A 27146-nucleotide genomic window follows, 5' to 3' on the forward strand; every position below is an offset into this window, starting at 1 on the left:
CTGAAACAGTGCAACAGTTTAATTCACAATGTATTCTGAAAATGGCACTGTAACAAACCTCTGCTCCCACTTGAAATGGCGTGGACGTAGATTTTGTATGAGGATGTTTTTTTCTACGGAAATTGTGCTGTAATTCTTGTGCTTCGGCCTTGTTTGGTGGGACACAGCAATGGGTGACTGTAGCTGAGCAACTCCAAATCAGAACCTTTACATATTGCCACAGTTTTAGTCTTTTCCTTTGTAATTTATGTGTATTTACTTAGAAAATGTATGCTTCTCTATGTGGTTTATTCATGTAACCATATGTGACAGTGGCATTTTTCTGCAGTACCATGAATGTAGCAATTCCTCCAGTGTTTAAGCAAGCTTAATATGGTCCCCCGTCAATATTTGTATAATATAATATAACACTGTGTTGTTAATACATTTTCTTCCCCCTCAGTACCTTACGAGTTGGTACAATTCAGGTCGACATCCAACAGACAGTTCGATTTGAGCGCGTACCAGTTTGCCAGGTATTGCGGGGAATAAAACATTGGCAGTAGTAATACTGTAGTAATCAGTGGAGTTTCGCGGAAATATCGAGGAGTAATTCCTTAAAGATTTATTTTTTTATACCTATCTTAGGTAACACTGCCTTCAGCCCCGTATTTTTAAAATTATTCCACGTGGCCACTTCTTATTTCTGCTAATTTATTTTCAGATATTTGTGTTAAATGAAGTCGGTTTATTTAAACTGGCAAAAATATGAACACATTATAAATTTATTACACGTTATAACTGGCGAGGAACGTGTTAAAGAAACCGTTTCGAGCTCCATTGACCGTCCCCCACACGGCAGGGTTTGTGCGCGGGCACGCAGCTGAGCCCGTGCACACGCGCGTCGGCTTGCGAGAGCGCACGCTCATCGGCCGGCGCTGTTGCGAGGGGGCGAAGCGTCGCGAACGAGCGCGCGCGCACCCGGCCAGCCAGGCAGGCAGGCAGGCAGGCAGGCAGGCGGGGAGGCGGACCGTCTTTCCTCAAAGAGCGTTCGCGTCGCGTCGCGTCGCGTCACGGAGCCGCAGCGGGCGAGAGATGCTGAGGTGACAGAAGGAGAGAAGAAGGAGAAGAAGGCTGAAGGGTTTGAAATTCTGCAAAAGCCGCACACATTGTGGGTTCGAGACACAATCCGCGAATCGGCCGCGACCCCCCCCCTCCTCCTCCTCCTCCTCCCATTCCCCACCGATCAACATGATGATTTGCGCATAAGGCTGCCCACGATGGGATTAAACGCGGCGGTCCGGGCTTCCATTGAGACACGCAGAGGCGGGGATTCCGTGTAACCACACCCGGCAGCTCTGGAGGATCGCCGCTCGCGGGACCCAAGGTAGGTACGTATCGTATGTCACGGCCATCGGGTGGGTCGCGTCACCCGAATTTCGGGCTGTGCGGCGGGAGAAAGCCGCGGTGAGTGTTCTCCCGCGACGTGACCGTGTTTTTCAGCGTGACGTTTCCAAGGTCGTCATGTGGAGGCAGCGAGCCGAGCGCGTTTCGTGGCGCGATGCAGAGAGACAGGAGCTCCGTGCACCGTGTTTTTGTTGTTGCGTGCGTGTGTCAGCGATGACAGGCGGCGCTCGGAGCGCTCGGAGCGCTCGCCAACTGCCTGCTGCTGCGTTTCTCCGAAAGGAAGCGGCGCTCGCGTCGCGGTGCGGGAACGGGCTTCTGCTCCCCTTTCGCGTGTGCGCCGAGCCGAGCGACGTGCGTGATTTATATAACATAACAACGTGCGCCCGGCCGAGCGGCTTTGTTACACCTCGGGCACACCTCACCTGTCCTGTATGTTTATTTATAACCGCGCGCACAAACAAAACAGGAGCGGAGCGCAGTCGGCTGGCGAACAGCAGCAGCAGCAGCAGGCAGTTGATATACAGTAAGACCGCGGAGCCTCAGGCCGTGGGTCACTCCTTCACAACAGCACACGACACCAGAACAGAAGCTCATGGGTGTGCACCGATCCGTTATGAATACTAGTATCTGTTTTCCTCACGAATCGCCAGTGGCAGTGCGCGTCCGTTCTGGGCTCTGTGTGTGTGAGATTCTGCGGAAACGTCCCCCTAATCCTATGAAAATGATACATTTTCACCAACACATCTATATATAGTATTTGTGGCGCCTGCAGTGTGTGTCGTTCTTCGACATTTTCGTCCCGTGTTTGACTTTGAAGGGATTTCCGTGGGTCCGCTGGAAGAGGTCTTGTTTCTTACTGGCAACAAATGCCATGGTGCGTACAGTTTGTCTGAATGAATGTGGCGCCGCGCCACTAGTTCCCTAACCACTGCGCCACCTTCTGGCCGAAACAGTGTCAATCACAATTTTCCCAACTCTCTTTTAAGTAGCATTTGTTGCGGGATGCTCTCAATATGATGATATTCACTTGTGAATGTCTTTTTTAAAAGCTTGTTTCAGTTCACTGCATTGTTTTAAAAAAAGAGACGAGGAATGGAATCCAAAATCCCGCCTTGCAATGTTTTTACCGGCATCGGTTTAGGCGTTTGGAAATGCCGTGCCGTATATCCGTTCGCTCACGTTCCTGGGTGAGGCATGTTTTGTGACACCGTAACAGTTTGAGTGTTTGATGTGGCAGTTTTAAGGTGCTTTCAGCAATACATTGACAACAAGCAGCTTCGGGCTCAATAAGATAGCAGCTCACCTGTCACAGAGCTCTCCAGAGATCTCAGACTCCTGGTTTCCAGCCACTGTGCTCTGGTGGTTGGGCTTGAGCTTTGTCACATATAATTCTCTCATTTTACCTTTTAAGTGTCCGGTTTTCTACTATTAGAATGATGTGGGTGAAGTCCTTGAGCGCTAGTGGAACAGTAGAACTGACCAATGGTTCTCCAGATAGTCCGTCACATTGTACCACTAGCCTTTCCTATCTTTTCTCACACACACACACACACACACACAGAGCCTGAAACCGCTGGTCCCGAGTGGGGGTCATGGTGAACCGGAGCCTAACCCTGCAACACAAGGCGCAAGGCTGGAGGGGAAGGGGACACACCCTGGACGGGATGCCAGTTTGCCACAAGGGACCCCAAGCAGGACTCGAACCCCAGACCCACCAGAGAGCAGGACCTAGCCCAACCCGCTGCGCCACCATTCCCCCCCAACATGTGCAAATATGTAGTGTTGTATTTTTTTCAACAGTGAACGTAAAATTGAAAAGGGTTACCTGCCTGTATAACCTTTGTTGTTGGGGAAAAATACATTTCTGTATACAGTTCTTGCCCAGATTCCTTCCTGCAAAAAAATCATCCCAAGCAGTCCTTGCCACAAGCAATTAAAATGAAAAATTTAATTAACCTGCGAGAAGAAGAGGACTAAAAAGCAGATTTGTGACAAATTTTTCATTTTAATTTATGTGAAAGTAGTTTGCTGATCTCGGAGAAATAACAGTTCCCAAGGCTTCATAATTGGCTCTTATAAACTTAAATACATCGTTCATGATTGGTTAACTTATGAATTCCCGCAGGAGATGCTGATACAAATAGATTTCTGAAGCAGTACAAGGAAGACCTTTGTTTTTCTGTAAATTCTCTAACTGCTTTATCTGTTTGGGACTCGTGTTCCCTGCGACCCCGTATCGGACAAGAGGTTCAGACTCTGTGTGTGTGTGTGTGTGTGTGTGTGTGTGTGTGTGTGTGTGTGTGTGTGTGTGTGTGTGTGTGTGTGATCCAGAGCAAGGGGGTGCAGTGGGTTGGACCAGGTCCTGCTCTCCAGTGGGTCTGGAGTTTGAGTTCCATGTGGGGTGCCTTGCGACTGGCGTCCCGTCCTGGGTGTGTCCCCTCCCCCTCCAGGCTTACGCCCTGTGTTACCGGGTTAGGCTCTGGCTCCCCGCAACCCCGTATGGGACAAGCGATTCAGACAATGTGTCTGTGTAATCCAGAGCAAACCCTGGAAAGCACAGGGCATCAGGCAGAGTGCAGCCTGGCTGGGACACCAGTGCTGGGGACTCACAATTGCACACATTTGCCCACACAGTAAATGATGCCTCGAATAATCAGTTTATGTGGCCAGAGGGTCTTTGGAGGAAGCCCATATCGACATAGTGGAGGAATACCAACTCGTGCAGTTAGCCTGCAGATGTGGTCGGGATGTCCGCTCGGCTGTCCTAGGGACACGTTATACATGGATCATAAAGCACACATTACTGGAATGTTTACCATGAAAAAACACAGTAACATTGTCAAAACATGAAGGGTTTATTTGTTGTTTAGATACCCAGGATCCTGTTAAAGTGCTTAAATATTTAATTTCCGCATGACTGTTGTCTAGCTAATTGTCAGCTGCTTCTGCTTTGTCGAATATGGACACCTGGTGTCGTCCTGAGGGAAACCCAGCTTACTGGTAATAAAAACTCATTAAGTCAGCATAACATGGTATAGCTATAGCTTTTTTGTGCTCTATTGGGTCTTTACCCCTTTTTATTGTATCCTCTCATTCTGTGGGAAAATTCTTAGAATAAAATACAAAAATCCCAGATTTATTGTCCTTTATTGGTATCTACCTAGTTGTCCTGACTCAACATCCAGCATCACGCAGTGTAATCGTATGATGTAGCAAACATTGTTCTTAAAGCATTTTTACCATCCATATCGATGGTGGGTGGGCCAACCCAGCCCAAGTTTTATGTAATGGTACGGTACAGGGCTACCTTGAACCAGATGTCTACTTTACGCGGGGCTTCACGTATGCACAGATATAAGAATACACTCAATGCTTTTGGTCACTGGTTTCGTTGTGCATGGTATATGTGCGTATTTATTTCCTTTTGATGTGCGATTAACACGGATGCGGACGACGCGAGAGAAAGTGTAAACAATGCTCCGTCCCAGATGCTTTCTGAATGGCCGTGCTTACAGAGCCGAGGGAGTCCTGGCACGCCGTCTCTTCAGTCATGAGGCGAGCTGCAGATGCATTTCGTGCCTTTGCACATTGTAGAATATCGCCACATGTTAACTGTACGTTGTTTTCCTTTAGGTAGTCGCATCATTTCAGTGTGGGTTGTTGACCTCTGACTGTTTTCTTGTAAACCTGTAAACCTTTGTACAAATGTATGGTTGTAAGACAGCATGGATAAAGGTGTCAGCTAAATGGATAATAAGAAGAGCATCACTGGTAGTATGATGTATGATGACAGCTGAAGCAGGCTACGTGTGGATTGTAATCATCCTTGATAGGTGCTCTGCTGTGAAAGCTCTATTCAAGCCTCTTTTTAAATCTGCTCTCTTAATGTCGCTGTGTTTCATTAAATTCTTCTGCGATCCCAGTTCAGTTCATTCTAACAGAGTGAGCAGCAGTATTAATAAGGAATTTATAACTCAGTAAAACACCCCCCAGTTAATCCCCGGTGATTTTTACATTTAACTGGATGAGTCATGTTTTCAGTTTGACTGACAAAATGCCACTGAAGTGAAGTTTTTTCTTTGCATGCTGTTAATGCATTAAACCTTTTTTTTTTTTTTTAGAAGCTTCAAAGACACACGCACTCAGATTATGACAAACAAGGCTAAAAGACTACAGTATTTAACTGGTGATCATACAGCACTAAGATGCACATTTGTGGAACATCACACCGATTTTAGGGTTCTTATAGGCAAGGTATGTCATGCTGTGAAGCACGTCCAGTCGATGGGGCGTTATATAGCTGGCGACGTCCTTCAGCTGGCTTCTTCGATGTGCGGCGAGGAGGTTTGCCGAGCAGCGACATGGCTGGGTTACTCCAAGTTTTGTTGAACTGGGGGTCCCGCGATCCGTGTGCTACCTCTCACTCCTCTCACCTCAGGTATCCTTCTCACGGATCTGGCAGTCATATGTGATTACGGTAAAGAGAATTTAGGGCAGGTTCCTAACAAAGAGATTTATTCACTTGTATGAGAACAAGGAGTGGACATTCGTGTGAGCTGCAAGCGGCTGTTTCAGGGATGGAGGCTCTGCAAGTCACGCGAGAGGGGACTGGTGACGGTGGTGACGGTGGTCTGAGGTAGACATTATGGTAAGTAATAGAGTGCACATGGAGTGGATAGTGAGGCAGTGGTCAGTTGCTTGGCCTGCTGGTTATCTGGTCAAAGGTTTTCACATGGGTTTATGGCTGCTGCTTTCAAGAGCCGTCCTTATAGATTCCGTGGGCTAAAAGCAATACCATAAACAAAAGAGGATGAAAGAAATGGAGTAGGAAGGAGGAGCCGGAGACAAAGAAATCTTTCTTCTGTTTTCAGAGAAAACGGTGGTTATAAAATGGAATGTATGAAGTTATGATATAATCCCCTAAGGCCATAGTTAAGTTCAGGAAAGTAAAAGTTGTATTACCAAATCTTTTCGGTCTACCCCCGAGGGAGCGATATGGGCAGATGAAAGTGTTAAAAAGGCAAAGCAAAGTGCAGAATTAACAAGTGTAATATCTGTGGATGAGAAGCTGTTAGGTGTGACTTGCGTATTTGGGATCGGAGTCCCGGCAGTGCTGGGTAGAGAGGTTCAGAGGACAGGCTCTGTTTTGTGCTCCTGGTTTATCTCTGCTCTCGTCGTGGAATAATCTTCATGCGCAGGTGTGCTGAAGGAGAGCGCTGCCAGTCCTGTGAAGTCTTCTGTGAATGATCAGGCCGGTGAAAGAGATCATCACGCTAGGACTGTGGCTTCGAAAATGGAAAATAACCAAGGAGAATTCTCTAGTGTTGAATAGCCAAACTGTAACATGCAAAGCCATTTCGCACAAAGATTTTGTGACAGTTATAAAGAAAGATTCTCTGCAGTTACAAGTAGAAAAAACACCTTGCTTTTATGAATGAAATACTACACAAGCCTTTTTTTTTTCCTCCAAAAATCAGGTCTCTGTGTCATCCAGATGTGGCACTGCTTTATGATTAGTTATACCTATCTGTTGTCTATACATACTCTATGTAATTTACATTTTGGTTTACAGTGTACCAAATAGTTTCTAATAGCTTTGTAATTTGAATTGTGCACAATAGGTGTGGTCTTTTTAATAAGGATATTTCAGAGCGGTGAATATATTATATTGTGGCATGCAGTGCTCAGGGTTCAGATGGGGCATGTAAGGATGCACAGGTAGCATTCATGACAAACATTAATTGGAATACTAGCACGCAGGGAAATGATGCTCTTGGTCTACGGACCCCTTTTCTTAAAGGCCCTATACCTCAAGTCAGCCTGCTTAACAACACTGGCAAACAGTCACCCCATTATATTCCCCACAAGTCCCCCCAGCGGTTGAACACTTTATTCCAATTTTCCCACAATGCAACTATTTACAATAGACCCCTTTTCCTGCTCAAACTCTCTGTAACACCGGTCATTACAATATTGTATTATATTTATGAGAATCATATAATGGATGGAATTTGGCAGGTTTAAAGTACAGTACTGAATGTTAGAGATACTGCAAAAGTGCCAGAGACCTGCAAAGTTGTTTTTTATGAATGCAGATGGTAATTAACAAACATAAAATTAAGACTGTGTGCTTTGCTGATGAGTCATTGTGTGGTCACGGTTTGTTACTCACTGCCATCCATTTCATTTTGTTAAGCTCTTCCAGCTCTCGCCATTAAGTTTGTTTGATATGGCTTTTATTTGGGTTGGGTGATGTCATCAGGCATAGATCCGTTCATTAGGGTGGCTCTGAAGGAAGTAAGCTTTTATTATACAGTGCAGCGTAGGAGAAAAAGTATTTCAGCAACTGAATGCTTTCTGTTTTTGGATCACAGTCAGTGACAGTAATGTTTATTGTAATCCAGACTCCAGGAATTTGAATAGGTGATTCCATATGCATTCACTATATATAAACACACATGATGCAGAATGAGTGGCACTACAGGTACTGGTATTTGTGCAATCAGGATACACTGATCATGGGGTAGATAATGTGCAGAAGCTGCAAAATATACATGTTTTGCATACACAAACATACAGAGTATGCACAAAACTTACATATTGGCAGTTAAAAACGTGTTGCGCAAGTTAGCAGGCTCTACGCAAGGAAGCGGACATCAGCTGCATCTGCCGGCTGGATCCTGCCTCATAAGAGCTACTGCAGCCGGAAAGGAAGTGTTGCTGTACCATGATGTCTTGCACTTGACAGATGCAGTGAGGTGGACGGTAATTGGAATTTTGGAAGTTCTGCGATAAGAGGTAGGAGCAACACCTAAGTGTTATAAACATTAAAAAAGAGAAGCTCATGCACTGTGCTAATAAATAAGAGAAAAAAGGAGTGGATTCAAAATGTAAAATGAAAAGTAATCCATCACTATGTGGACCTAGAATGTGAACCTGTAGAGGGATGGGTATGGCTACTGGTCTCATGGCTACTAATGGGTAGCATAGGGGTTGCAGCCATCACCTTGTTCTTGGTGTAGTGCCATTGAGAAAGGTGCTTGCCCTGAATTACTGTGGTAGGAAAAAATAACCAGTTTTATAAATGGATAAATAATTGCAAGGAGCTTTGAGCATAAACTTAAACCTGTCAGTGGCTTTTTTTGAGCGAGGTTTGGTGTGATGTTCGTAGTCCTTTCAAATCATGGATGCTGGTGTGGTAAGCGAGTGTGTCACAGCAGTCGCAGTAGGTTTACCCTGGGATTGCCGGTCTATTTCCGACTCGCACTTCTGCATAATACTGCCAGAGCGACGAATAAGGGGTGATATTGCAGCAGTTAATTCTTACTGGTGACATCTTTATCAGAGAAGCGTAATACTTGGAGCTCCGAGGGCGAGATAAATCTCAATTCTTCTTTTATGGTGTTCTGACTCTGTAGGATTTTCATAGATTATTTTTTGCCTTTTATCTCTGATTTAATTATCAGCTCAGAAGAGCAGACGTGAACAAAAATTTTTAATGTGGGGGACAAAAAAGTTAAAAATGGGCACGATGAAGGTCTTTAGGAAAAATGCTAACAACAGTGGAAAAATGGTCTAAGTTGGTCAGCCGTTGGGCGTTTAAGGGAGCACTCCAGCACTGTGATGCTGAACCCCTCATCTCGGACCTTTCAACACTCCCACGGTTCTTCTCGCTAGGCTACGTCCCGTGGCGCTCTGGGCCTGCGCCGTCCTCGGGTTACTTGGCAACGCCAGGGGCCGGAGCGAGAGCTCCTCTGGCGGACTTGTAACACCGCAGGTGCGTCTCCTGCAGCGGGGCTCACTCCGGACTCTCGTAGAGCCTGTATCACTTGTTAAATTCGGACTCTTCCATCTTCTCCGCCGTTTGCAGGTGCCGCTAGCTGCTGTCACCTTTTTCCTCCAATTAATTGAAAAGTTTTAGAGAGATCAAAGCGGATTACTGGGGATCCATAAGCAGGTGGGAAACGACAGGGTGCCTCGTTCTACTGGTGTCTCTTACAGTAGCCATGATTCTGCGGTGGGATGAGCAATGGTCTAAATTACATAGTCAAATCTTATAATCTGCACAGTGTCTTTGGGGCATAATGTAAAAAATTTTAAACAAAAATACTCTCAAAATGCCTCAAATCAATAATATTAGGGCTTTCTTTAATACTGTATATTGTATTTGTGCTGATATAGGGGGTGCGGTGGCGCAGTGGGTTGGACCGCAGTCCTGCTCTCCAGTGGGTCTGGGGTTCAAGTCCCGCTTAGGGTGCCTTGCGGCGGACTGGCGTCCCGTCCTGGGTGTGTCCCCTTCCCCCTCTGGCCTTACGCCCTGTGTTGCCGGGTAGGCTCTGGTTCCCCGTGACCCTGTAAGGGACAAGCGGTTCTGAAAATGTGTGTGTGTGTGTGTATTTGTGCTGATCCAGACAGTTAAATGTACACCACCCAAGAGTGGACAGTGAGTTGTTTCTTGCAGTCTTGGATTCGTCAGATTCTGCGCGTTCGTATTAACCATAAAGCCAGCTGTTGTCTAGAAAATTGGATCAAGACCCATACAGAGCATTATTTGTTACACTAAGCATAAAGTGGTCTTGACTGGCTCTTTACGGGATGCATGGAGAAAGTTAACTTTTTATTGGCTAACAGAAGTCGAGTCCATAGGGATACTTTATTAATATTGAATGCATACAGCTGTGTACATTATGTACCATGTAACCAGCATTAAATGAAAAATATCACAATTAATGTCATGTAAATATTGAGGTAATTTACTGTGCTTATTGAATCGCTAAGATAAAAGGTAATTTTTTGTTTCTACCCTAAAGGGAAATAACACCTGGAGTGTATCGCTAGTCATCCTGTTGTCGTTTTCATTATAAAAAAACACAAAAATATTACACAGAAATACACACACACATACACACATTTTCAGAACCGCTTGTCCCATACGGGGTCGTGGGGAACCAGAGCCAACCCGCCAACACAAGGCGTAAGGCCGGAGGGGGAGGGGACACACCCAGGACGGGACGCCAGTCCGTCGCAAGGCACCGCAAGTGGGACTCTAGCCCCAGACCCACCGGAGAGCAGGACTGTGGTCCAACCCACTGCGCCACCGCACCCCCTACACAGAAATATATTATACAAAATATTTTTATTTTTGGGTTCCACATTGGTTAAATTACATCAAAATAAGAGTAATCTGCAATTCACACTTCCCACTGGTGTTTAGTACATTTATGTAGAGGAGCTGGTAGGTAAGCTGTAAATGATGAGTCAGCCTGACCTCACCTGTCTTTCGCCTGCATAGCACATCTTCTCGAAGTTCACCGGAGCAAAGACTCCTCATTGATCAAGACCAAAGTGACATCAATTCTGTCTCCTGCTTTGCATTGCTCTCGCCCCGTTCAGACACTAATGGTCTCTCCATTCATTGATGCAATCAAAATTGAGATTTTTTATATGATGAACATTTTTTTTAAAGAGATGGTCTTTGCAGTTTTCCACTATGAAAATGTGGCAGCTTTGGGATTTTAAACTGCATGCATTATCTGAGAAACTTTTTGAAATTGGAAGGCATGTTTCAATGACTCTGTTAGAGCTGTCTTCAGTACTCTAAACAGTATTATCACTACTTATGTTAGTGTTGCATAATTCACACCTATTTATTACTCTATTCGTTATTTAGGTCTACCCATTCAATTTATAAAACTGTTTCAATTCACCTAATGGGGAAATTTTTAGGAATGAATTACCCTGAGTGTACTTCTTAACCCGTGGAAAAGAATAAAGTTTGCAAAATGATGACACACAAGTAATCAGTAACAATAATTCTCACACACTGAAAACCAGTTGTCATAAATTCTTGTGATAAAGAACTGAGGAGTATGTTATGGTATTTTTCTTAAGAGTTTTTTCATGTAAGTTTGTTACAGTATTTTTTTTTTTTTTTTTTTTTATTAAGAGGGACAGCTGGCAGCATCTTGGTTAGAGCTGTTGCCTTTGGATCCAAAGGTTATAGGTTTGATCCCACCTCCAGCTGTAGTACCCTTGAGCAAGGTACTTACCCTAAAAATTGCTCCAGGAAAATTATGCACCTCTCTAAATGGGTAAATAATTGTAACCTTAACATTATAAGTCGCTTTGGAGGAAAGCATCAGCTAAGTGTAAATGAATAGCGATGCTGTATTACTCATCGTACCACGGAATTTGTTGCGGGTAAAAGTACATTCTTTTTCGGCGCAGACGGTTTATTCACAGGTCCGGGTCTCTGCTTCATCTGTAGAGCTCGAATAGTATCTGTGTAGTGTCCTTGTCCTGCTGAACGGTGAAATGGAGCAGCGATTCATTCCGACTTTTCGTCCCCTTGTCCTCTTTAGCGAGCATCAGCAGGCCCCCATGCCAGGCCCTGCCCCACGGTGGGCATCCAAGAGGCAGCACTCGGTGGACTCAAGGGTGGCAGAATGAGTGGAGGTGTGGAGCAGGCTGACATCCTCAGCACGGGCATGCTCGTCAAGGAGCGATGGAAGGTGGTGAGTACCACGATTCTGCTCCGTTTCCACCCTTGCAGCTTGCCGTTACCTTCCGGGCTCTCCTCAATATGTTTACACCTTGGTTCTTTACACACGCCGCTCCTCGGATATGTCCTACAGGGCCGACTCCAGACGCTATTCTTCTGGTAGCGCAGGGAACCACCTTATTCAGTTCACTTGTTTGTATGTACTCAGTTCCCGAGGCTTTACCGGTGTAAGGAGAGCTGGAAATTCTGCTGGACTTTGCCCTCTAGGATCCTGCGAATAGCCCACTTGCTAAGGACTGGTCTCTATTTAATGGAGCCTCACTGCACTGTTACTATAGACTCATTTATCACATCTCTGAAAATGCTGCTGGCGCAGCCATTAGAAATGGGAAGGTCTTTGTGCTGTTCAAGGAATTAAAGGGTGCTTTTGGCTGTTCAATTGTTCAAAGGATTTTTTTTTTTTTTCTCCCTAGTGAGGAAAAAAATGAAAAGCATTTCTTACGAAAATATCCAATTTTCTTTTGAAAACTACCAATTGGATTTGCATGCCCTTAACCAGCAGATGCAAACTAGTTTTCCGTTAACACTTTCTTTTCCCCCCAAAGCAACTAACGCTGTTAATCTAACGACACTTATTTATCCATTTATACAGCTGGGTAATTTTCCTGGTGCTACAGTTGGAGGTGACGCTCAAACCTGCAGTTTTTGGGCCCAAAGGCAGCTGTTCTAACCACTACCCTACCAGCTGTCCCGTTGAAATGCTGAAATATGACAATATGAGCAATAGTCACAGTTGTAGCTCAGTCAACACCTGGGTTAACCCTATTTAAACCCATTAAACCTAGAACAAGAACCAGCATACAGGATATACAGGGTTTAAAGCCTTGCTCTTGAGCCTGGATGTTATTGTGGGTTAAAAAAAAGTCTTCCCTGACTAAACTGTGTCGTGGAGTGTTCAGCCACAATGCTAAGGGTGACATTGTAGTCCACTATCACCGTGACGATAATAGCACCACTGCAGGATCTTAATTTAGATTGCAGCTGCTATTTAGAGCATCCCCTGACTCCGCCCCCTGGCTGCTTACAAGGTGCCATGCCGGGTCGATCCGTGAGCTCGCAGCCCCCCCCCCCCCCCGCCCCCGGGGAGGCGGTTGTGTAACTCCAGCTCTTAATACTGGGAATTGAGCTGATGTAATACAGTAGCTTGGCTTTTGGGGCAGTGGACTTTGTGTGTGCGGGGGAGAGTTACAGCTGCAATAAACCCCCCCATCTGCTCATTATCAGTTGCCGATCACATTGATGGGCGCGTTGGAACTGTGTGTAAAAGGAAGGGAAAGGAATCCCACACAAATCCAAAAAGAACACGCAAGTTGTAAACATACAGAGCAGTGGCTGCAGCGGAACTCCGTTGCTGCCCTTGCATCACACGGAATTCTGGAGTTATGAGGATTTTATTCAGCTTTTCAGCTCTCATTTCTCTGGTACTGAAATAGATGAGTCAAGAATTCCACCAAATGAGAAAGATGGGCCAGGGCAACATCACTCTCTCACACCCGTTTCAATCCAGGTGAAGAAGATCGGGGGAGGCGGCTTTGGAGAGATCTACGAGGCGCTGGACCTGCTGACGCGGATCAACGTGGCGCTCAAGGTTGAGTCGGCCCAGCAGCCCAAGCAGGTTCTGAAGATGGAGGTGGCCGTTTTAAAGAAGCTGCAAGGTAATTTTCTGCCCTAGAGTGACATGCATCTTACCGAATACCTGCGTTACAATTGTGGCTGTTGGGTCATTTTATTTATTAATCCTTAAACATCATTATATTTCACTTGTGATTTACGAAGAAGTTGAATTGCAAAAGGTGTCAAAAAAGGTATTTGTGGATTTTACTGAATACTTCACCAAACCGTAACCCTAATTGTATTGTTTTGTTTGCTCTCAGGATAAAATTCATATTATTCAAAAAGTATGCCCCGAGTAACACGCAGATATGGAAGGAGTTCCTTTTGGCTGAGAAATTGTCACAGATGTGATTTCAGAATCATCTCAGTGGTTTGTTGTCCTTGTACATGGAGCTTCACCCTTCTTTTCAAAGGTCCAGTATGGATAGATAGAGTGAATGAAAGAGCCGAGAGGGACGACGGGCAGACTGACGCGAGGAAGGCAGGGTTAAGGGATACGGGGACGGCATTCTCGGCTCTCAAAGCAGAGCCACTCTTTCCTGTGCTTTCATCCTGGGCAGAGGCTCAACAGACCAATTGCAAAATCCCCTGTGGGGTATAGCTCCTTTTTTCCCCACTTTTTTCATCTCCTCTTTCACCCACCCCTCTCCCAGCTCTTCTCCGCTTGGCTCTGGAAAAATCAATGTCAGCATCAGGTTTGCTTGATAATAGCCACGTGTTACGGGATGACGGCTTGGTTGCATCCTGAGGGAAGTGGGTTGAAAGTGGAGACTCCCTGTCCTTCCCCTAACCCTGTTTTTTTTTCTAAAGGACGTGGCTCGTTTTCCATTTCTCCTTCTGTTACTGTTACAAACAAGCGGTAGAAATGACGCGGTAACCTACTTTTTTTTCCACCCCTTAGCAGTAATTAGCTTTTTATACGTGCATCACACAGGTCTCCAGCAGTTATCGTACATGAACTGTGTTTCAGACCATCTAAAATGCGTGGCTTATTCTCCATTGTTTCTGCGCTGGATCAGGAATTACAAGAATTACGGTAAATACACTGGAGAGCACACCTGGAAGATACCTTGGTTTGGAGGGAAATCTGTTTTCATCAGATTTTTTTCAATTTTGTTTTTATTTTCATTTTGATTTAACTTGGCTCATGAAGCACATGGACCAAATCTTGATGATGTTTGCCATATATGGCAGCTCTTTAAATGGCCATGTACAGAATGTATTTATATGTGAAATTTTTTTTTCCAAGAACTGTACTGATTTCTTTCTAAACAATTTCAGCCTTCTTGGGTTCTGGGGTTTCAATTTCATATTTACCTTTCCAGGAGAAGGGAAATAACCGGAATGGGTTTTAGAAGAAAATGATCTGAAGAAAAGGTGTGGCTTTGAGGCGTAACCCTGACTGGCTGAACCCATATAATTTACATGTATATTCATTTAGCAGATGCTTTTCTCCAAAGCGACAAGAATCTCACAGAAAATACAATGTGTATTATGTAGTGTGTAAAATAATGCAAGAAATGTCACACACATCAGTTGCTGAAAGACTTGAAATGATCCTGATGGGGTCCTGGGACTGTATCTTGTCCTCCTATCGAATGCAAGCGACTTTGATGTATTCCTGCGAGTATATCTCCTCCCATGCTCTCAAATCATCAGGAATGATGGATTTCTGTGAATATCCTCTCCCAGATTCTTGCTTCATCAGGTTGTCTGGTTGTCTTCAGAGAACCTTGAGATGTGTTGCCACACCAGTTGAATCAGACCTCAGAGAAACCCACCAAGCTGTCTTTTGAAGTTCTCCTTCCTCTTGGTCCCAGCTGCAGTCAAGGTGTTGCAGTCCACTGAACTATGCTTTTTTTTTTTGTTGTTATTGCTCCTTGTTACTCTTCTCTGCTTTCCTTTTTCTTCCCTTGTGTTATCTTACTGACTTTATTATCTCCACATTTCTGCTTTCTCACCTCTGTTGTGGTGAAAGAAAATCCACGGAAGTGAGAGAGAATGACAAGGGCACCTCCTAGCTCTTGGCAGCTCTGTGATGTAGGTAAAGCAGTAGGACTGTACTCCCCAAAGAGCTGGGTGGTTCTAAACACTACGTAGATCGTCTGGCTGAGAAACGTTTGGGAATAGAGGGGGAAGCCGGTGAAGCTGCAGTACATTTTGCTCAGCGTTCATTTCCTTCTCCTCTTTGCCAGGTAAAGACCACGTGTGCCGCTTTGTGGGGTGTGGCCGCAACGATCGCTTCAACTACGTGGTGATGGAGCTGCAGGTACAGCTTTGCGGGATTTCCCTTTCCACGGGACACCACAGCTTTGTGTTGGGTTCATGTGTACATGTGAACGTTTTATTGTTTGTCATTGTGTTTCTCTTTGTATATGTGTCCTTGGGCATGTACGTTTGCGCGTATGGGAATGGATACTTGTGTGCGTACGAGTATGTGTGTGAGATCTCAGCGAGATGCTGTTCGTAGGGCCGGAACCTGGCAGACCTGCGCCGCAGCATGGCCCGGGGTACCTTCACGGTCAGCACTACCCTGAGACTCGGCCGGCAGATCCTAGAAGCCATCGAGAGCATTCACTCCGTGGGCTTCCTGCATCGGGACATCAAACCGGTGAGATGATCGAGGTGGACTGATAACCATGTAGTAGGGGGCGCGTTGGCGCAGCAAGTTTGGCTGGGTCCCGCTCTCTGGTGGGTCTGGGGTTCGAGTCCCGCTTGGGGTGCCTTGGGATGGACTGGCGTCCTGTCCTGGGTGTGTCCCCTCCCCCTCCAGCCTCGTGCCCTGTGTTGCCGGGTTAGACTCTGGCTCTCTGCGACCCCGTATGGGACAAGCGGCTTCAGCGAGTGTGTGTGTGTGTGTGTGTGTGTGTGTGTGTGTGTGTGTGTGTGTGTGTGTGTGTGTGTGAGTGAGAACCACGTATGGATTTGGGTTCAGCTACAATCAAGTTTACAGAAGTAAATGAGAAGTTCAGTTCATGGCTAAGAGGTCTTTAACCATTTTTCACATTCTTGTCTTTTTCTGTCAGTCCAACTTTGCCATGGGCCGGTTTTCCAGTACGTACCGTACCTGTTACATGCTGGATTTTGGCCTTGCACGCCAGTTCACAAACTCCAATCAGGAAGTTCGTCCGGTGAGTGTCCCAGCCATAGTTTTTAGTGCAGTCCGTTTGTGTCTAGTGTGTACAACTGCTCATTGTCTTCTGCATTCTAATCCGTTCCCCACCGTCCTGCAGCCCCGCCCGGTGGCTGGGTTCAGAGGAACCGTACGCTACGCGTCAATCAACGCGCACAAGAACAAGGTGTGTGTCTGCCGTGACGACTCTTGTACCTCAGTCTTGCACTTGCGCATCCACGCATCTTCCTGCTCAGTGTCTCACCTGCACTGACAGCTCATTGGGGTCATGTCCCTACAGGAAATGGGTCGCCATGATGACCTCTGGTCTCTGTTTTACATGATAGTGGAGTTCATGGTAGGCCAGCTGCCCTGGAGGAAGATCAAGGATAAGGTAGATTCTGTAAACACCTCTGATGGTGATGGTGACAACCATATTTGAGGGTGAGTTAAGCTGACCCTTTCCGTGCTTGAATTTATTTCCCTAGGAGCAAGTTGGTAAGCTGAAAGAGACTTACGACCATCGACTCATGCTGAAACATCTGCCATCGGAGTTCAGCGTCTTCCTGGACCACATCTGTAGCCTGGACTACTTCACCAAACCTGACTATCAGGTAAAATGTTCATGTTAATTTCTCATCGCCACTTTATCTGCAATTTTCCATTGAAGCCGTGTACTTGCCTCATCGAGAAACATATAGGTGACGTATATGATATGTGGAGGCCTTTTATTAGAAGATGTCACCACATCTGCAACCCATGTCGTCTCTGGTAATAGATACCTTGGCTTCAGTCTTGTTGGTTTTGCTTGTCCTGTCACAGTTGTTGATGTCAGTGTTTGAGAAGAGCATGAAGACCTACAACGTGGTTGAGAACGATCCATACGACTGGGAGAAGAGTGCATCTGACGGCACGCTTACCATCAACACTTCAGCAAACACGCTACAGCATCACACCCGCCTCACGCCAGCGCACATGGGGTGGGCGCTCTCAACCACAGTCTCCCACACTCTGCCCCCACTACCTGTGTAAAAGTGCTGTACTGTTCTTTAGTTGGATAGATCAGCAGTTGAATTTCTCTTTCGAGAACTTTCAGTTCCCTAAAGATGCAAAAGAGATTAGTGTAATCATATCCAAACCTCAGAATGACATTTACTCTACCCTTTAAATATCTGAACATACACATGTAATTTGCTTTTGTTTCAGAGATATCAGCTGCTCTGTTAGGTGGAGCTTCTTTTTACCCCCTGTAGTTCTGAAATCTTCTCCCCCTCCCCCGATAGCATGGCGAACGCATCCATTGTCCCGGGAGACCTTCTGCGGGAGAATACGGATGAAGTTCTGCAAGACGAGCAACTTACTGACGGGGACAACAACTGCCCTCCTGACAGACTGACCGGCTCGCCAATCCTTCCCCTTCGCACGCAGGAAGCTGATATATGGGAGGAGCTGGATCGCAACCGCAACCGCATCCCAACCAACATCTGGAAGGTACTGCATCTGTGTTTTACCTGAAATCGTGCTGAAGGTGTTCACAAACAACCACTTCTGCATACCTTAGTGAAATTATGACAAACACACTGGCACACAACGCATGATCACACGTGATTCACTCCGCTACTCTATACATTATACGCACATCTATAGCGATGTAGTAAATGGGGAAAGGGATTAGAAATAGATGACACGAGTGAAAAAGTGTAGTGTTGTATGAAGTTTCCGGTCATATGAAGCAACATGATAAAAAATGCAGAAGGACAGAATATAACGAAAAGCAGCTGCTCATCTCAAGTAGGTAAGGAACCAGGCAAAGAATGCAATGGAGATTCTCCCTGGAAGCATGAAACACTATCCTGCCCCATGTCTGATGCTGCGGTTTCACTTCTCATCTACTCTTCCACTCTCAGGCTGCCACAGAGGAGGAGCACAGCCAGAACCAAGGCAACCAGAGCCCTTACACTGGGCCCAGCCTGGGCTCCCCGGTGCGAGTTCGCTCCGAGCTGGCTCCATCAGACCGGGAGGCACCGCTGTTGAGGAAGCTTCGCAACATTCACAGCTTCGAGCTGGAGAGGAGACTGACCTTGGAGCCCAAGCCGAGCACCGAGCGCTTCCTGGAGGCTTGGTCAGTCTCTACCTGACCAGTAACAGTCTTCTATGCCATGTGCTTGCATCCGAAACAACTTACTTGGCTTTAGTGTGACTTGGTGCTTACGCTCAATGGAGCAACATATTTTTAATGGACTGTTATATCATCTTAACTGTCTTTCTTCAAGTTTCCTAACTCTCATGCAGAGGACCATTCGCTTAATAATCTTTCTACATAGTTTCTTTTAGAGCAGTGATTCTTAACCTTTTCCAAGCCACAGACCCCTTTAAGAATCTGATGAAGGTTAAGGACCCCCTCAGAGAAAAATAGAAATAAATAAATTTGGTGGAAATTTTGTACTCAATTTGTTATGATGATGACTGGGTTACCTTCAAGCAGAGTTATGCCATAGATAGTTGGATATTTTACTTTAACTTAGTTTCAAAGCAAAGCTGTACTCCGTGGATCCTCTGAAGCCCATCCATGGATTCCCAAGGTTATGAACTCATGTTTTACAGTATTATATGTGAAAATGTAATTTTGAGTTTACGTGCTTTTTCTGCCTCTCTCTCTCTATTTCCACTTACCACCTCCTACCCTAGCTTGGGGAAGCAGCACGGTGGATCGTTGCCCAATAAAGAGGGTCAGGTTGGACTGGGCCTGGCTGCTTCTGGTGGGCGTGGTGATCGAGTGTGGCACTACGATGAGGAAGTAGTTTCAGGTGGGGGATCCCCAAAGCCGGGCTCCCCAGGGTCCCCGGAGCAAGGGGAGGGGGCTGCCAGCAGCGGGTTCGTGGCCGTCAACCTGAGCTCGGGACACCAGGATGTGGACTCTCGCGAGTGGGTCATAGTGGATCGTGGCAAGGAGCTCCAGGACTTCAGATGCAGCGTGGGCAGCAGCGGAGGCCGGCCCAGAGGGACGAGGGCCTCCAGCAGCCCCTCGGAAGAAGAGCCTGAGATCCTGCAGCCAGTTGAAGACACCCCCAATGGAGAGAAGGGTGACTGCAGGGATGCTCAGGGGCCCCCAGCACCTTTCATGGGACCACCCAGGATGGAAAGGCTAGAGCTGAGCATGGGACCAACTGGCGGCATTGCCCCTGTGACTCCCACGAGCCCTGCAGAAGCCATGGCTGAGGGTGTGCTCACCCAGGTAAGGGGCAGAATGGTGAAACATAGCTCTGGGTGTACAGTGTTTGTTCTAGACCACATTACTAATGACCTTTTTCAGCTTCTTTTTGTACAGTACTCATACGTGACAGTGAAGAAATGGCAGAAATGAATCAATCAATGAAATTACAATGTCTCAGACAAACCGGTAGACTAGTTATTAAGCCCAAGGACTGAAGACTCATGAGCTGTTCTAGTAAAATATCCAGCAGTATAAAACTGGTAAAATTGTAATTTTGTAAGCATATAATGTATTTTATACAAGAAAATATGTGTATAATACTATGGCAAAGTTCCTCTTGCTTGTTAGTTGCAAAGAATGTTCTAAGTGTAGTGTTGTTCAAGTCAATAAAGGGTGTAGAGATCTTCATCCCCCCCCGCCCCGAAAAAACCTTCGGTAACATTCACACACTGCTGTGATAGCTTTTCTCTAATTTAAGTGGCAGCAAGTATGTTAACCTGTCAATTTATAGGCATTGCCATATTGCTTTTAGGTAGCAAGACACAGCCAAGTGCTAGAAAATATTAGAGCTTTAATTGAATCCAGGGTTTTTGTTTATTTTTAAGAATTCTTTTTTGTATTTTTCACTTTTGATTTTGTTAACCATTTAAAAAGGCATTTTCATTGTGCTGTGAACCGTCCCCACCAAATCCTAGTGTGTGACTTAAAGACCGAATACATTTTCAGTTTCGCGGGAATCCTGGAAGAGCTTTGAGTTTTATTTTGGCATCAGAACACCACCATGATTATGAGCACATTGCTTTTTAACATTCTACCTGTAATCTACAGGCAGTTTACATGCACTGTATATACAGTCTGTTTCTTGGTCACGATTAATGGGTGTCTTCAAATTGCTCTGAAAGCATTTACTGTGAAATAATTGTGTTAAAACTACAATGATTGTTGGGAGTTAGGCAGACGGCTACATGAAAAATGCCTTTAAGCAGCTTTGTTTGATTTGCTTTGTATAACTCCTTACGTTTGCTTACCCCTCATCTAATGTTCTTTTAATGAGTCAGCTTATTTATTTTTCAGCCTTCGCTCTTCAGCAGCTTGCCTCCTTGCTGTAGATCCCCGACAGTCACATTAGTCATCTTTAAGGGATTCCCCAGCCGACCTCAAAGGGGGTCTTTTTGAAGTCTATTTCTCTCCCGAGAGGTTTAGAAGCCCACATTTGCCTGCCATTTCTTGCCTCCGGGATCAAAGAGAGTAATACATTAACTAGAGCTTAAAACATTACAAATGTGGTGTTTGCACTAACAAAGCGTCCGTGATGATGCTATAGAGATCTGAATGAAGTTTCACACATATTTTAGATGTGCAGTGTACGCATTGAAATGTGTAAAACGGTCACATTTAGGATCCAGTGCTGAAACTGGATCCTCTTTGCAACGTGCTGGACACGAGACAAGGCCGCGGACATCATGGACACATGGTAAACTTGCATTGAAACACACTGAACCTCAATAAATACATCAAACACTGAAAGCAAAACAAATACATACAATAATAATTACACTCATTATAATCCAGTTCTAAAAGAGCATGTTGATGTCTGGATGCTGGGTGGGAAGTGGATGCTGGATGGGACGGTGGGACCCTTCCTGTGGGACCCTACCTGTGGCATGTCACCAAGCACACACACAGATGAAAGGTGACCCTGTTGTTTAGTTGGAGGCGCGGCACCAAGACCTGCAGCGTTACATAACACCTGCATATATGTCAGCTCATTGCCTTTGAGAAAGCACTGAGTAGCTGGGAGGTGCAGGAATCAGAACCCCACCTTCTAAACTGGGGCCGCAGAATCTATTTTGGATGTATGAGTGGCTTTGAAATGTTGCTCTAAAATTACAAAAAAAGTAGGATTGTCATCAGATTAGCCCCCCTCCAGCTATGACCTTGCACCACGCTCCAGTTCATCCCCACTAAACCCTAAAGCTATGCTGCTATTTTCCCGCCGCCCCACCTCCCCCGTTCCCTGTCACAGCTCCCCACCTCTCCCCGGTCCCTTCCCGAGGAGCTTGCTGCCCGGACCTCGAGCCCCCTGCTCCTTCGCTCCCCGAGCCCAAACACCCTCCTGAGCACCCTGTCGGACCCGTTGCACCAACGCACGCCCAGCCTGCGCCGCAGCCAGTCCGCTGAGCAGGCTTCTGCTTCCAGCCACGCTCGCTCGCCTGGGCGCCGGAGGCTTCCTGCCATTCCGGCGGGAGCGGCCAACGCCAAGCTCCCCTCGGTCATTCGCATCACACGAGCCCAGCTCCAGCAGGTGAACCCCCTTCCCCACTCTGAAACCCCATTATCCACTGCCAGCCTCCCTCCTTCCATCCAGCCACCCCTCTCATAGCTCAGGTTTCCATTTCCTTCTTTTGTTGTCCTTAAAATTATTATTTCTATTTTCTGTATTGTTTTCGAAGTCTCCTGAATTGAGAACATATGGCCCTGGATGTGGGGTTCTGGGCGTGCTTGGAGTGTTTATCTAGCTTTTCGATCAGATTTTCGTGTTGGATCAGTAGGCTTTAAATAGCCAAAGCTTCCAGTTGCGAGTGTATGTGTGTGTGTGTGTGTGTGTGTGTGTGTGTGTGTGTGTGTGTGTGTAGTGTGTGTGTGGTGTGTGGAGTCATGGCAACAAGAGCCATGGTGACTTGTCCTTTTTACTGCTTGCTCTCTCTCTTTTCTCTGACGTTCTCACTCTCCCCTCCCTCTATGATTCTTACCCTCTGTATAACAGAGATGAACGTCCTTCTTCTTACCCTCCCGCCTTTTTTACTTCTGTTTGGGAACTTTCATCTGGATTTTGGTGACCATTTTAAACCTTCATTCTGTTTCCAGTACCGTCTTGTACCTAATCCTTTGGTGATCCATGTGGTCATCTTGTGTTTCTTCCATTATGACATGGGCATGGAGTTCCTGTAACTGGTTGTCATGTGACTTTGTACCACGGTGTGAACTACTTGACTGTATGTTTGATTTCTTTCCTTGTATCTCACCTTGGGGGCGGGGGGTGTGGGGGCATGGCGGCTTTGGCCAGTGCCTGCTGTGTGGCGTGTCTGGGGTTCCAGCCCTGCTTTTGGGGTGTCTTGCAACGGACTGGCGTCCCATCCTCGGTGTGTCCCCTCCCCCCTTGGTCTTGCGCCTTGTGTTGCCGGGTTAGGCTCCGGATCGCCGCGACCCTGCTCGGGACAAGCGGTTGTAGACGTTGGTTGATTGGTGTCTCATCTTTTGAATTTCTCCCCAGCCTGCTCCTTGCAATGCACTGATGGCCCCACACATGTTCAAGAGTGATGTATGGTTGGCCTCTCAACCCCTCCACCCCCAGTCAAGATGTGCAGGACCATTAATATGTACTTTTTTTCTTTTGTTACTCTCGCTGCAGCTGACAGCTCCTCGGCCCTCCGTACTTTCCTCCCAGTCGGCCTCTGACAGTGTGCCTCCAGGTCTCCTGCTGGAGAAGCGTGACACTGATCCACAGCCTCTAGACAGCACTGCCGACCTGCACTCCCCCCAAGAGCGCCTACCTACCCAACCTGGCAGTCCCGCTCTCCCCCTGGGGGAAAGACTGATGAATGGAGACTCTGTCCAGAAAGCGCCTAGCCCTGTGCCAAGCCTGGTCTCATCTCCTGGCTCCCCCCGCTCTCCAAGGTCACCAAGATCACCCTGGTCTCCCCGTAGCCCCGTCTTTGCTAATGGCCACCTTTCGTCTCCTGTCGACACCAAGGGCGAAGACGGGGGGCCCTTCCCAGAGCTAAAGGACCCTGAGAGCGACTCGGGTTACCCAGATCGCTCCATTGAGCCCATCCAGCACACCATGGAGGAGGCAGACCGAGAAGTAATAGAAAGTACGGGCCATAACTCCTCCCTGTTGCCTCTGGCAGCTCGCCGAGACCCAGCTCGCCGGCTAAGCCGCATCCCCATCCTGGAGCCTGGGAGCCCCCTGGACACCCCCCCTCCAGGCTCGGCCAAAGAGAAGCTGCTGCAGAAGAAGGCTCACCACCATGGCCCTGCTCCATCCTCCCCTTCCCCTTCACCATCTCTCTCCTCTGACAAGCGCCCCCCAGTGGCTGCCCTGCCTCGAGACCAGCTGTCTTCCACCTCTGACCGCTCCCAGGATGATGAGTCCTACCTGGGGTCACGGTCAGACCACCAGGTTGACGAAGCACCTTCGCTGTCATCATCCTCCAGTCCGATGTCACGCAAGAGTAAAATCCCGCGCCCGGTGGCTCCAGTTATGGTGCCTGATCACCTGGCTGCCCACTTCCTGCCCCGCCCACCTCCAGGGAAACCTCCGAGTCGACCAACCACAGATTGCAGGTGAAATTCTGTTCTTTTTTAGCCGTTTAGCACCAGTGGTCCAATTAGATTTGCATGTCTTGGTTAACGCTGCTTTCTATTCACTAGGCAGATGCTGTTGCTCAGTGCCAGCATTTAACACAATACTTCCAGGCATAATTAGTGGACTTTGCCGGAAAAAGTCATCGGTTCATGAGTGAAACAGAATTTTTCATCTTAGTTTGCAGTACGGCTGCTTCCTCAACATGTTTGCGCCATTCTGTGTTCCCTGCAGGTTGCGGCGGTACCGTATTCGTGCTGCCAGCACCAGCGACTCAGATCTCCTCACCTGCCTGGCCCAGCTGATGCATGGTGGCTCTGGTGGTTCTCCTGTCCGGGGCTCTGCCATAATGCGCTCTTCACCACTCACCAATTTCCGGGCCAACCCTGCTGCGCCACCCATCCTCCAGCGTAGCTCCAGCGCCTCACCCCGCAGCTCCTTCTCTATACAGCGCTCGGCGAGCTCCTCCCCCTCTCGCCACGAGCCACGCGGAGTCCGCAGCCGCTCGCCACCCAGCATCTCTGGATCGCCACCGTCCCGCCGCACCTACCCCCGTCCTAGTCTGTGCCACTCGCCTCGAGGCAAAGGCTGCAGCCGTGAGGGCAAATGCTCTAACAAGCTGAGCAGATAGTGCCCGGGTGTGCTGTCAACATGGTAATGGTGGTGATGGGTGATTATTATTAAGATGATGATGACCAGGGGCCCTATGCCACATCATGTTGTAGATCTTGACAGATCCTGTTCATGCATTTAAACTATTTACCCTCCTTGAATATTACATCACACTGACAGCTGTACCCAAGTACCCTTTTCTCTCACTCCCTTTCCACACTCTGCTGGTTGATCTCCTGCTCACGTTCCTTCTGCACACTAAGTTAATCTTCCTTCTTAAACCCTCTTTGATTTTTCTCTTTATTTCTTTAATTTCATAATACGTATTTTGTCTGTTAAACCACAGCAGAGGAACTGAGGAACTGAGGTGGCAGATAAACGTAATTAAAATTGTATTCTCTGAGATGTACGTCGCTTTGGAGAAAAGCGTCTGCTAAATGAATAAATGTAAATTCCGGTGCCAAGCCTTTTAGCACTGAGTGTGTGTAGACAGCAACAAAATTACATGCAGGATATGTTTAAAAAAAAAAAAAACTTGGGAGTGTCCTGATTTTGCGAAACTGAGGCCTTGTGGTCCAATGGCAAACGAAACAGACGTGAACCAGAACGAAGTTTTCCCCAGAAAAGCCTGAACACCATCAGGGTGTCTGGTAAATGTACCATACGCACTTTACATAGATGCATATTTTTTAGGTGTAGAAAATCTGACTTTGCTCAGACTTTAGCTCCACTTTAGGATGCAAGTGAATATGTATTTATTAAATGTGTATGCGCAATGCATTATAAAATGTGGAATAGCATTTATTTAGGTATTTACTAAATGCATGTTGCACCTGGTAGCATTCATAATGTTCAGGTACACTGACAGACATCAAGACCAGTAAGTAAGTACCCTGTCTGTAGGTCATCTGTAGTCTGGGCATTGAACTGTGTCTCACACCCACTTTGTGTTTTTGTGTTCAGGTTGTGCTTTCCAGAAGGTCAGGTGGAGGGTGGATTTATACCCCCTATATTCTGTGGCCGAGGGGGATGGGCTTCATGGCCTTTTGTTGAAAACATTACAAATCCTTTGTGCCAACCTGCTTGGGTGAAAATGATTCTTCCCAATTTTTTTTTTTAAATTCTGATTTATTTTGTAATGCAGATAATGGTTAGAGGAAAAATGAAGTCCCATCTGTCTACATCCAGGATTTCAAATATGAGAACTTTAAAATGCAAGACTTTTTTTTTTTTTTTTTTTTTTAAAAACTCACTGTGCCCCTAATTTCATTGAAACTAACTGAAAATGACAGGCTGAAGCTGAATATTTTTCCCAGTCAAATACTTCCTCTATAAAGCATTCAGAAATTGAACATTTAATTTAGATAATTACTGTGAACTCAAAAATCTTTGTTACTTGAAACTCTTAATTTGTAACAAGAGAATCAACTTGTCGAGAAATTAAGATATTTAAATTTTAAAATGTACGTCTTTTTGTCCTAAATGAGCTTGTTGGTCAGCAGCCAATAGCCCACTGTCAAGTTCTGCTTTTAAAAGACAGCACTGTCATCTTCACATTTGCATATGTCTGACTTGTTCAGTCCTCCGGGCAAAAGGTGACAAGATCTTCAGCTCTTAAGAAACTACGAGTTTTCATTGCACTACTGTAGGAACGGTACAGGATTCTATACTTGTGGCATGTCTTTCCGTGATTGTGACGAAAGACATTAAAGTTTTTTTTTTTTGTATATATCCACCATACCTGACAGTTTATTGCCCTAAATATGGGTTCCAGAGAGAAATCCTTCACCTGAGTGGCAACAGTCCTGTGCTTTACCTTTGTAAGATACTGTAATATAAATTCCAACAGTATTATTCTTTGCATGCCGTATACAGGAAGGAATACAGCGACGTGTCAGCCTTCATAATTTTCCATCCTGTATGCTGTTGTAATTTACAAACACTTTTCCATATATGTAGATACGGTTCTGTATGGGTCATTTTGAGTATTGCTATTTATTTAGTTTTATTTCAGTCCGAAAAATAACAAATTCCTCCTCCCTTCTGATCCCTATTACCTTCCTTCAACTTTTTGCTCTTTATTCTGTGCTTCTTACTCTTTGTGCTCTACTTTTTTGATTGTAGTATAACATTAAAATGCCCTTATGATGTGCACAGTAAGGCAGCTCTAAGGTTGATGTCTTGGAGAAGACCATTTTGAAGTTGTAGAATTTGTACTGGTTGGACTCATACGCCATACACATACAAGAAATGCATATAATAATAAGAACATTGACAAGTA

At 46.2% G+C, this 27146-nt stretch overlaps 1 protein-coding gene across 3 annotated transcripts; it reads left to right on the forward strand.

The window, feature by feature from the left end:
* The first annotated feature begins 892 nt into the window (after positions 1-892).
* ttbk2a (tau tubulin kinase 2a) lies at positions 893-25399 on the forward strand. 3 transcript variants are annotated; one of them, XM_029258545.1, is made up of 16 exons: positions 893-1370; positions 11748-11900; positions 13455-13602; positions 15757-15830; positions 16032-16172; positions 16588-16692; positions 16795-16860; positions 16975-17067; positions 17162-17287; positions 17496-17653; positions 17957-18164; positions 18581-18795; positions 19362-19908; positions 21914-22192; positions 23300-24234; positions 24488-25399. In XM_029258545.1, exons 2-16 carry the CDS (start codon positions 11832-11834, stop codon positions 24882-24884), a joined length of 3561 nt encoding a protein of 1186 aa, XP_029114378.1. In that variant the 5' UTR covers positions 893-1370; positions 11748-11831; the 3' UTR covers positions 24885-25399. The 3 variants fall into 3 exon arrangements, with proteins under 3 accessions (XP_029114378.1, XP_029114377.1, XP_018583290.2); XM_029258544.1 differs by having other exon boundaries at positions 893-1366; XM_018727774.2 differs by lacking the exon at positions 21914-22192 and having other exon boundaries at positions 893-1366.
* The last annotated feature ends 1747 nt before the right edge of the window (positions 25400-27146 follow it).

This window comes from Scleropages formosus, chromosome 15 (assembly GCF_900964775.1).
Source record: "Scleropages formosus chromosome 15, fSclFor1.1, whole genome shotgun sequence".
NCBI classification, from domain to species: domain Eukaryota; kingdom Metazoa; phylum Chordata; class Actinopteri; order Osteoglossiformes; family Osteoglossidae; genus Scleropages; species Scleropages formosus.